Below are 12,497 nucleotides of genomic sequence, written 5' to 3' on the forward strand. Positions count from 1 at the left end.
TAATAAAAAGATGAAGTAAGTGTGTTTGAAACAAACCTTTTACTTGATATAAGTAGAATGATTATGTTATGCAAAATTGAAATGACTTGCCCATCTACAGTTGATATTTAAAAATCCGAAATTGTCTCTCTATGTGGAGTATAGAGTTCTAGACTTTGCTATATGCTTAAAAATCAGAAAATGTCTTTCATGTAGAATACACCACAATTTTAGACTTAACTCTTTTTAAATATAACTTCTGTTATATTTAAGGGGGAGACTTATTCTCCCTTAGATCCGTTTTCGCATTACTTCGGGGAGGGTCCCTTTTATGTTGGCATTTCCCATGCCATGTTTTTGTGATTTTCGATCTGCGTCCAGAGCTTTATTATACTTTTTCACCGAATTTTCTTGGTGTCACGCTATTTGATTTTAGTTCTGCTTTCTAGACCTTATTTCTACGCTTTGAGGATTTCAATCACATACGACTCTATCGTTTGCCAGTTCTCTGGGTTCACTCTATTCCTTTTCACTATATTTTCGGATAGACAGATATTTAGAATAGTAGTAAATTACAACTATAAAATTTTATTATTTATTAATTAATTGAAGAGTCAAAAAGTAATTAAAATTAAAAATTAAATTAATTTTGAATTTTTTATATATTTTAAACTAAAAACAAGATGCCATGTACTTATATTAAAAATTTAATCAAAAGTAAGTACGTCAATCAATGTATCAGAAAAACCAAGTTATTGTCTGCCAAATGAAATGGAACACCATAAACTCCATTAGGCTGGCATATAGGAGCGCAGGCTTGCAAATGATGTTATTAAGTTGTTCTTTACATAGTAAAGAACATCACATAGTAAAGAACTGCATTCAATAATCCAGATTGTACTTTCATGCTCGCATATTGATTATTTTTCCTTTGTAGCTCATTTGGTGGCAGTTAATGTTGCGCATTTGATGCGACATTGATGGTTCAATTCAGACAATTTAGCGTACAACTATGCTGACTTTAATGCACGTACGCATAAAATGGAAAGACAAAGGATATTCAAAAGTAAATCGCTTAAATCCTCGTTAAATCATCATTAAATCGAAGTCGAAGTCAATATGTGGCCATAATGTCGAAATGCACCACAATAGCACACCCATGCAACAGAGATCGTTATATCAGAGTAACTAGAGAGGTTGAAGCTGAGGCTGATGCTGAGGCTGAGGCCGAGTATTTGACAATGTTTGTGACATTGAACATGGCAATCAATTTCAGATACGAATCAGTCAGCCAGTCAGTTACCAATTTTGCAGTACGCAATCAAAGGCACTAACTTGGAATGTTGTTTGGCTCGGTAATGAAACACAACAAACAATAACAACCAGCAACCAACAACCAACCGCCTTCGAAGATATTAATTTAATGAAGACCTTTGTCTGTTTGTCTGGCTAACAGATTGATGGCATGGCCATGTGTGGTAGCGTACCGGGCCGCACATGCAACAGCAACAGAGACAAACTTTCAACGACAAAGAATTGCAAGATTTTGCTTTCTTTAAAATAAATTCAAAATTTCAAAAAAATAAAAAAAAATACAAAACAATAAAAGGATAAAAAAGCATTCCCTGAATGGATTACATCTTGTCTGCAGCAATAATTTGTGGTCGCTCAAAATAATTGACCAAGTTCTTTAACATTTAATTGACTTTCGGTTTGCAGTTGCAGATGCTGCAACTTTAAATAAAAAATCACGTTAAAAGGCAAAAATTATGTAAAAATTCTGTGCAACGCAGCGCAAATCCATAAAACCTCCTGCAAGCTGCAAAATTTCTTTGGCATTTAATTGAAATAATTTTAAGTAAAAATTTGCATTTAAAAAAAGTTTAAGGCCCTCGCTTTTTCATCTCGTTGTTTTATTAAAAATGCGTTGGACATTAAATGCAGCAAAAAATAATGAAACTGAAATTTAAATTACAACCTTTTGCGGTGAGCGCGGCGTACTGCATATGCAAATAAAAAATGATAAACAGTTCAATAATTCAATAATTTCATTTAATATTCTTAACAAAGAACAAAACAAAAAAATTCCAATAACAAATTCCAATCAAAGTTAATCCTTTCAAGCAAATGCAACAGCAATCATATTCGCACATTTTTTCCAGTCTTAAATTCTCTTTAAATTTAGCATTTATGTTGCATGTCGCAAAAAATGCAGCATAATGAAGAAGCAACAAGCCACAAATGATGCAACTAGTAATTTGGCTAATTTAGTGCTGTACAGCAGCATCGCGCCGTTCTCCATTCTCATCCAGACTACTTCATTTTTTGGGTTGCAGCATTACTTTTGGCTTTCGCTTAGCACGCGGCGGGCCTTCGGTAGCGCAACTTTCATGCCGCAAGTACTCGAACACATTTCGAAGGCAACAAAAACTATCGCCATTGCTGGATATTAAATAAAACATTCTTTAAAAAGTAAATGTAGTAAACGGAATAAATGGAGGGCAGATGATCCCACTTTTTTACGATTTTCAGCTTCTTATTTTTGCAAGTTCAGCGCAATTTTTGCCTTGAGGCCAAACTTTTCTGTTAAGTTTTTGCTCCTGCGAACTGTGCATTTTTTCATAAAACACCTGAAATTTTTCGCAAAATGAAAGGTGAAAATTATGGAAAAAAAGCTATTTTAAATATGCTAATAAATGTGACATTTTCTTAGAAAGGATTTCAAATAAAATTTTCAAATAAGATTTTCCGGTAGAGGCTAATGCCGTTTTCGATTGGTATATATGGAATAACTTTTTCAATTCAGATTCTCATTTAGTGCAGTTTTCATTTTCGATTGGTGAGTCTCGATCAAAATGTATAACACTTGTATTAATTTATAACACTCTAGATATTTTGGCAGAGTAACGAGATTACCTGAAATTCACAGCTGTTGACTTGACAGGTAAAGTGTAAATTGATTCGATATATATATTTATAAAAAATATAAATAATAACTGTAAGAATGTTAGATGTAGATAGATTAAGAGTAAATCTATATTGAATTGAATATATTTACCAATCACAAACGTTATAAATCAAGCAATCTTAACATCTATTAATATAAAACCTAATTGTGTATATTCTATATATTAAAACTAACTATACATTCTTATATGTATTTCTGATATGCAAATAAGTGAAGTCGACACATCGCTACGAATTCTGTTAACTGCATAAACGAATTCAGTAATACGGTTTCAAATAACTTCTGAACTAATCTTGAATATTGCAATATTGCTGGACTCTTTTGACCCAGATTAAGCAGGAATAAAAAGAAAACTTTAGTAAACCTATATTTCATACTTACTAGAGTACTGAAGGGGTAATTTGTGATTAACCCGTGCATGTAAGATAGCCTACTTTGATAATTATAATATACAGGAGTTGCGAAAATGAAGTGGATATAGAGTCCATTAAGTACTCTCATTGTCTGGGACTTCAAAGGAAACAATTTTAATGTCTAACAGATTCTTGCTTTATTGACCTTGCACAAATAACTTAGGTGGAGTTGTTGAATCTTCTCAGATTTATCTGGAAGGCGAACGGTTTAAACAGGGTTAATACTCGGAGATAATATTGGTTAGTGTATCTCATTTTTTTTCGTGATCATACTTAAACAATTTTATTTATAATTCCTATTTAAGTAGGTTATTTAATATTTATTTATAATGTTATTTATTATAATATTTATATTATTTTTTAATAAATATACTTATCTCAATCTTTTACATTGAAAACTTAAAATCGATCATCGATGTTTAAGAGCGAAGGTGTTGACTGTTGATTTAGGTCGCGCCCTAACTTAATTATAGCACTATGTTCAGACTGTTATGATCTTATAGTTGCTATAAGTTACTTTCTGCTGGCATGAGAACAATCTTGTCGTTTACGATCTACAACGAACCTAAGACTTCTAGAGATTGCGGGTAAGTATAAGAATCCTGTGTAAAAATGTTGTAATAATCCTTATGTAGTGTATATTCTACTTATTCGTATGTTCGATTTTTCAAGATTGGTCTCGGCTACCAGTTTCTTAAGATGTTACTGAAATAATTATTTGGAATTATTTTGATTAATTTGGTTTGTAGTTTCGAGATAAAGAAGGTTTGATATCTATATAGATGTGACAGACATTTTTCGCTATAAAAATAAATAATCAGGAACAAACTAAATAAAATTATTAAAGACTATTCAACAACTCGTTGATTTTGTTCTGGAACCGATTTTAAGCAAATTGCTAAAAAATAGTTTCCTTTACTAAAATTTTTTCAACTATTTTTAAAATTATAATATCATCTACAAATTTACACAGAAATATTTCTAATAACAGTAGGAATTAATTATGTTAATCCACTTGTTTTAACCTTGGGAGGTAACACTTTGTCCGAAGAACCGTAAAAAAATCGTGTGGGTCGAGAGATTAATTTTAAATATTTATAGAGATACAGAGTGTGACAGAATCGTTTCATCGTAAAATATCAGAAAACATCATAGTCAGGAAACATTTATGACTTCATAAACGATAACCAAATAGTTTTAATTCTATGCATTTAAGTTTTTAAAATAAAAACTAAATATTTATATATATATATATTAGTTCCAGTAGATCCTGTGAAAAATGCAAAGCCATAATTTTATATACTATATACTTACATTTTAGGAAAATAAATTTCCCACCACGTTTTTAACATAAAGCAAAACTTTATTTTAATATTGTTTATTGTTACAAAGTCAGAATAATAGATAATAGATAGTTTCATAATAAATAATCAGTTTCTAATTTGAAATAATATATTAACTACAATATATAAAAATTGAGCAAAGATTCTGTAAAATGAATTAATTTTATCATATTTAAATATTAATAATTTAGTTTAATAAATAATGGTTTTAAACAATATTAATTTTAATAACGATTATTATTATTATTATATTTTAAATTTTTTATTACTTTTGAATAAGTTTAAAATTTTACAACTTACAATATTAATTCATTCAATTTGTTAATATAATATCTTTGGTATTAGTAGAATGATTTATTGCAATTTTGATAATCTAATCTCAGTATTTTATTTAATATTTTGAAATCAGATTTTCTAATTAAATTGATATTGAGAAATTAAAATTAATATACAATTTATTGATATATTTATTGATACAATTTATTGGTATTTCATTATGTATTGAAATGGTTAAATATATATATATATATGTTAAAAATTTTAAATTTACATATCCAGAATATATATTTCATATTATCCCTTACATTTATATGATATAGTTATATATATTAGTATTACATGTAACATATGCAGATACAGTTTTGACTAGTTTTGTTATAAGAAGTTCATATATTCTAGATTCTAGTTATGAGTTTTAAATTTTTCAGATTATAAGATAGTTAGAAGCAAAACTGTTTATAAATTCTTTCTTATTGACATATGGGTTAGCAGGCGTATAGTTTAGAAAGAAAAGAAAAAAAACCTAAAATGGAATAATAGATATATCACCTCTATGCATTTCCTGGCTGTAAAATAATTTGAAAAACCAAACTCTATAACAATCATTTAATCTATTCAAGTTTATTGAAAAATTATTGATATAATAATTGTGTATTTAAGACGGGCTAATTTGTCAATAGTTAAAATATACACTTTTTAAAAAAAATTTTAAATTTTAAAAAATTTTATTTAAACAAAAAATTTCGACTATACTTAATAGTCATCTTCAGAGTAATACAATGTTCTTATAATGTGCATTGTATTACTATACAATTCTTTAAGAATATTGTAGTACCCTGAAGATGTTTATAGAATATAGTCGAAATATTGTTTAAATAAAATTTTTTAAAAACTAAAATTTTCTTTAAAAAGTGTTTTAAGCAACTAATAATAAATTAGCCCATTTTAAAAAACAAAATCATTATTAAAAAATTTTGTTCATTCAAATAATAAATTAATAAAAATGATTGATAATAAAATGAATGGTTGGATACCAAATAGACAAATGATATTAAATTATTATGTTATTGGGATAAATTTAATTTTTATTTTTTATTTAATTTTATTTTTTTTAACAAATTTTGATATCTTACGTTTTTTCTTTTTTGAATTTGAGCTTAAATGAAGAAAAGGAATTTAATCTACTGCATATATTTTACTTAATCTACAAGAAAATATTCCTCGCAAGTAATTGAGCAATTTATTTTTTTTTCTTAATTTATAGTTTAAGGTCTTTTTGACCAATTTTTGAAATATTATATATATATGAGATGCTTAAAGTTCTTATAATAAAATATTTACTCATTTTGTAGTTTATTTTCAGTTTGCTATATTTCAGTCTTTGGCAATATCACAACTATTTATTTAATGTTTTGGGTTTCAGTAAGTTAAAATAAGAATAGAAGATATATTTAAGAGTTCTTTAATACAGAGTTAGAATACTGCTAGTGGTAATTTATACTTAGCAAAATTAATTAAATGTTTAATGAGAACTAATAAATTAAAAAATATAATGTAACCTTAAAAGTAACTCTTAAAAAGTTTATAAAATTTTATAAAGTTGCATTAATTCACCTAGGAAATACCCAAATCATGTAACAAATGTTGTTTTAATTCCTCGCCCTCTTCTTCAAGCCTTTGTGCAGTCATTGTATTTAGTAAGTTGAATACAATCGCGAATATTGTAAATGTCAAATAGGAGCTTAAAGCAATCCACCAAATCACTTTCGATTGAGTCTTACTCTCAAAATTTTTCAATATTAAAAGTGCCACTGTGAAGCCAGCCAAGGAACCCGTCAGATGAGCGATATACGAAACTGCAGGCAGACCTCTAATTTCAGTTGAAAAATACTTTGTATAAAATGCGAAGCCCAAATCACAGGAAACTAAAAATAAATGCAAAATAATGTTTATATATAGAAAAATTATTTATTTAATAGATACTATATAAAGCAAGTTATTTCTTAAATTACCAAAAATAATCACTGACATCAACTGTAAGATACCGTAACGCATTTGTTCAAAGTTCAACAAAATACTTGCTAATTGTGCAGCTAGTAGTGCATAAACGCCGCCGCTAGCTCCGACTAAATACACTTCCGAGTCCACAACGCTAGTGCCCAACGATCCAGCAAAAACACCCGCCAAATAGATGACAGCAACACGCAACGAACCGTGCACCAATTCCAAGGGCACACCGAAGAGCAGTTGAATCAGAATGTTGAAGCTCAGATGAAACCAGTTCGCATGCAACAACATGTAAGATACGTAACGCCAAATCTCCAGACGGCGATCCGGTCGATAAATAAACACCGATTCACTGGGTACATTACTGTTGCTCAATTCATTCACTGGAGCTACCGTCAGATAGTCAAAGACGAAGACGCCGATCTGTTAAAATGAATAGTAAAAAGTGAAAGGGGCGGAAGGAAGTATTTTTTTATTTGACATTAATAATGATTTTTTCATATAATTCAAATACTTGTTGAAATTCTAAAATAATAAATTTTGATAAGCATATTGCCAAAAACCTATAAATTACATCTAAAATATGCAAAATTGATGTTGAGTAGAAAATCTCTTGGCCACAAGCAACAGAAAATATTCAATATTCACGTAGCTGAGCGTGATTTTATTATTAATTTCCAAAATATTTTTTTTTATATTTCGAAGAAAAAATCTTGGCAATTCAGCTTCAGCGTTTGCTTATAGAATCTATGCGGAAGTGTGGCTATGTTTGCGGCACGATATGAAATTTATGCAAACAGTTTGTTTGGCTTAAAAGTTATTTATGTTTACGTAGCAACGTGGCAAACAAACTGTGGCAAAAAATTCATAGGAAATACAAATGAAAACCCACAAAAAAAAAGATTTTTCTGAAAAAAAAACCTAGAAGTATAGTCATGCTCCAACCCCATTATGTTTCGCCCCATTAAATAATACAGCAGACTATATTTTCTGCTATTTTGCCGTCCAGACTTTGTGTCAGACAAACACGTAACTTGTGACTCCCTTAGCAATGCTGTAGATGTGTGCTTCATGCGTAGACATATGAACTATTTTCCTATTAGTTACGCCGCCCGAGACGTATTGGTGCAAAAGTTTCTCAATAGCCAAGACTAGACAGTCTTGAATGCCATGTAAACTATGAGCGTAGACCAAACCTAGACTGTTTAGTTTTCGTGAGTGTTACGTTACGTTTCCACTTTGTTACCCTTCTAATACGCACTTTGCTCGTACCGGTGCTAAGCATTATCGTTCTCTGCTTGACTGCAGTACTGTTGACCCTGTCTGATGTGGCGAGCCTGTCAGTTAGGTGTCCACAATGACTTGAATATTTCCAATTAAATTATGTGTGCTTACGCTTCTGTTTTCAACCACAGCAGACAGTCTAAGCAAATTTATTAAATTTTTCTATAGCTTCGCTTGTGATATTTGAGCACTGTTTTTTAAATTTTTTTTACATTGGGTTTGCATTATTCACGTATGAAATGGAATATGGCAACCCAATCAGACTAACCCTTAGTCAACAATTGTGCTCAATATTTCACTTTTTTGCAGTAAGTAGCTTTCGATTTCACACAAGCGATTGTTGGTGGACGTGGCAAATACTGTATTTACGTTGTTCCCAACCCAAACCCAAACCCAAACAGTAGACGTAAGTTCCACTTGTGTGACCAAGCATGTTCAGTTGTCTCCTTTAAGTCTGGTTGAATCAATAAAGTGGCAGCAAATAAATCATGTCTGTCACTCACTTTAGTTAAATTTTTATTTCAACTGGAATCAATTGCATTTTCTGTTTAAACTTTTATTCTTAAGGGGATTAGCACTTTCTCAATAGTTCACATCCACTTAATTTAATAAAAAAGAGTATTCAACGTAGAGCATAGAATACTAAAAATTTATGAAAATGATTCGTTTCTGAAGAATATTGAAAAAAATTTATTTATAAGAGAAAAGACTCTTTCAATTTATTCTCGTACCATAAATCAGTTTAATGTTAATAGGTGTCATAATTTTTAGATAATGTAGTATGATATCAGAAAAAGCTTTTAAAGTGTTATTACCATTTTATTTTAATGAAATTCTAAATTGAATGAATTTGCTAAATACTCCTCCTAAACTTTTAGTATAACAGATATATAATAACAGTGAAGATAACTTTGGTGGCTTATGTTTGCTTAGAGACATTATTTCCAATCATTTCTTCTATTTAACTGTCTGACGACGAATAAGTAAAGATTTTCAAATAGGTACAATTTTTAAGCAGAAAAAATTTTAAGTTTTAAAAAATCGTTATTATTAAAGAGTAGACGTGAAAATTGCCCAACAGCCGGTACTGTGGCCAGAAGAGACATATTGTAACAGTTTCACTATTGATTAAACAAAGCCCCTTAAAGCTTTGTGAATAAAGTCTAGAACTAAATCCAGAGAAGAGTTCTTAATCTATTTTGGTGACAGAAATTCTTTATGAAACAGGTTTCTTCTGTGCGTTATTAAAGCTGGTCAGTCACAAAGAATGTGCATGATCGTTTCCTCATCTTCGAGGCATAATCTGCATTCCGAGTTAGCAGATAATTGTAGTTTATGAAGGTGATATTTCAGACCATAATGAAACCCGTTATCAACCTTAAATCACATTTTGAGAATTTAAGAATGTATTTGTAGGAGTACAGTGTTATCAGTGATTTGCTTTGTCTGAGTCCTGGAAAGTTTACGCAGTACTCAGCCGCATATGATTTTCCATTTCCTTGATAATCTGTTTTGTAATGGCCCAGTTAATCCACAAAAGGGTTGAGAGAATATAAAAACAGTTTTTGATGCAGTTCTGGCTAGCTCATCAGCTTTTTCATTTCCCAAAACTCCTCTGTGGCCCGGAACCCAGTAAAGGCTTACCTTATTCCGAGCTGCAAGTGATTGCAGAAGCTCGTAACACTCTAGGACCTGTTTTGATTTGAAAAAAGTATTTTGAATACATCTTTTATAAGACAAGCATTATCTGTTGTTTTCATATTTTTGCAAGTGAAATAAAAACTCTTTATTGCAAAGTCTATAAACTTGGCCAATTTTGTAGGACAACAGTTCTGATAGTTCGGTAAAGGCCACCGGGAGTTTTAAATTCTTTTCCTAACCAATAATGGACATTGACATGAAGTAGACTACAGTTACCTCTTAGTTACCTCTTTAGCCGAAAGCCTAAAAAAGTCATTATAGATTGTACCTAGTCACATAGCATGAATTGAAGGGACATAGCATGTGCTGCATAGTTGAAGCAGGGAGGGTAATACTAAACAGACTAACATTCCTTAAAGAAGGGGAAATTGAAGAATTTATGTAGATATTAACAGATTCGATTGGCACGATTTGTTTTTGATATACTCTCTAATATTTCTTTCTCTTTTGATCTGGAATTGACATATTTTTTTCCTTGGTTTAATATTTAGCGACTTGTGAACTTAAAGCGGGAACTCTGCTCATTACCACGGTTATTTTGCTGACAGGACATTGCGAGGATAGAAAGGGCATGCTCATTTATTGAGCTATTCCATAATGATTTTTTGTCAAGGGTTCGTGGCTTTGAGGATGAGAAGGTGCTGTGCTCCATCTTATGTGCCAGTTGTTCGTTCTTTAGCTAGAAGAAGATTAAAAAATCTTCGGAACCACTTTTCTCACCGATTTGACTGAGCTGCCATCCTGTAATGTTAGGAACCTGGCCAAATTTATAGAACTGTCACATTGGTTTCCTTTTACGTGATGTGGGAGTCGTTACCTTTTTCGGCGTTGAATATATACTGATTTAAATCTATGTACGTACCAATGCTTTTCCTGTGGTGCCGCAATTTGTGTGGGCTTTTGTAAATAGGGCCGCCACTCCAACCTACCTATCTACTACACTAGAAACAATATGGTAGTACAACATTTCAACTCTCTAATATTTTTTTACTCCCCAAGCTGGAATTGAATATTTTTTCTTTCAATATTTTGACATATTTATTGGTCATACTAGAAATAATATGGTAAATCTTATATATATAATTCTTCTGTACGTGTGTTGACAGTGAACTTCTCCTAAACGGCTGAACCGATTTTGATGAAATTTTTTGTGGGTGTTCAAGTGGATTCAAGGAAGGTTTAGATTCACAATTTGGCCCACTGGATAATGTCTTTTTAATTAATTTTTTATTTTTTGTTATCCATATACATTTATATTAGAAATTTAAAATTTATCCATGCTTACTTTGATTTGTTTAAAAAGTTTAAAATCTCTAAAATGAATCGTAAAATTGTATAGCTTAAGTGCATTTAAATTCCGCAGTATATAATAATAATTAAAAAAACGTTATCCAGTGGACCAAATTGTGAATCTAAACCATCCTTGAATTCACTTGAACACACACAAAAAAGAAGAATTATAAAATAACGTACAATAACGTATATATATATATAAAGGTATAAAAGGTATAAATAACGTACAAAAAAAACAATATGAATATGAGTCGGATATCGACTATTCGTCACATTCACGAATTGTAATCGGTGCTATGAACAAACAGTGCCACCACTGTCATGCACTCAAATACAAAGGTGAATCGGCCGGTTTCTGCTGCGCATCTGAAAAAATTGTATTGCCACCATTGAATTCGCCGCTAGAACCATTGAAAGCACTATTGGCTGGAGCTACATCTTAATCTATATTGTTTTTTTCGTAAAATTCGCAAATTCAATTCGTGCTTTCAAATGACATCATTTGCAACAACAAAAATCGTTCAGAATGAGATTGGTTGTAATTTTCAATCAACGCTTAAGATTCAGGGCCAAGTGTATCACCAAATTGGTTCTTTAATGCTGATGCCTAATAATAATCCCAAATTTCTGCAAATCTACTTCATGGGTGATGAGAAGCAGCAAATAAACGCACGTTGCCAGTACAGCCATATCGAGCAGATGGAGGAGCAAGAAATTGTGGGTATTTTAGAACCGTTTTTAAAAAATCACAACCAGTTGGTCCAGTTGTTCACTACCGTTTCAAACAGACTGCTAAACGACAACTATACAAACCAGGAATGCTACCATATAACTTAAGATTAAAAATTGGCTCACCTATAATCATACTGCGGTGAAATTGTTTATGAAATCTGACAGACTTACCAACACCGCGTTATCAAATCTCTGAATGGTTACAAGCTCCTCGGGGAGGTATGCAGATCTGAGGTCAATTATTACTTAGTCTGATGAAGTGATAAACAATAATCTTTTTTCATTTAAAATGTAGTGCTTATAAGGATTTGAAGTAACATGAAAATATTTGTAACATAAGTAATGCATGTGAACTTTTTGTAGTTCAAAAGAAAAAATCAATTTAAAATAATTTTCGCATTAAAATGCTAAAGGTTAAGTTGAATAACAACAAATATTATAACTCAGCTGAGCTAGGAAAATTAATTGCAAGGGGAAACAACGTTCGCCGGGTCAGCT

General features: G+C 30.9%; 1 protein-coding gene across 1 annotated transcript in view; it reads right to left on the reverse strand.

Annotated features, from left to right (window-relative positions):
- Positions 1-6,548: 6,548 nt before the first annotated feature.
- Positions 6,549-12,497, reverse strand: part of LOC119679309 (protein rhomboid-like) — a 27,036-nt gene continuing 21,087 nt past the window's right edge. Inside the window, exons 3-4 of the mRNA XM_038091586.1 lie at positions 6,995-7,412; positions 6,549-6,907 (exon numbers count right to left, since the gene is read on the reverse strand). Of these exons, the coding sequence (XP_037947514.1) occupies positions 6,597-6,907; positions 6,995-7,412 (729 nt within the window). The 3' untranslated portion in view covers positions 6,549-6,596. The remainder of the gene's footprint in view (positions 6,908-6,994; positions 7,413-12,497) is intronic.

The sequence above is a fragment of the Teleopsis dalmanni genome, chromosome 1 (genome assembly GCF_002237135.1).
Source record: "Teleopsis dalmanni isolate 2A chromosome 1, ASM223713v2, whole genome shotgun sequence".
Lineage (NCBI taxonomy): Eukaryota > Metazoa > Arthropoda > Insecta > Diptera > Diopsidae > Teleopsis > Teleopsis dalmanni.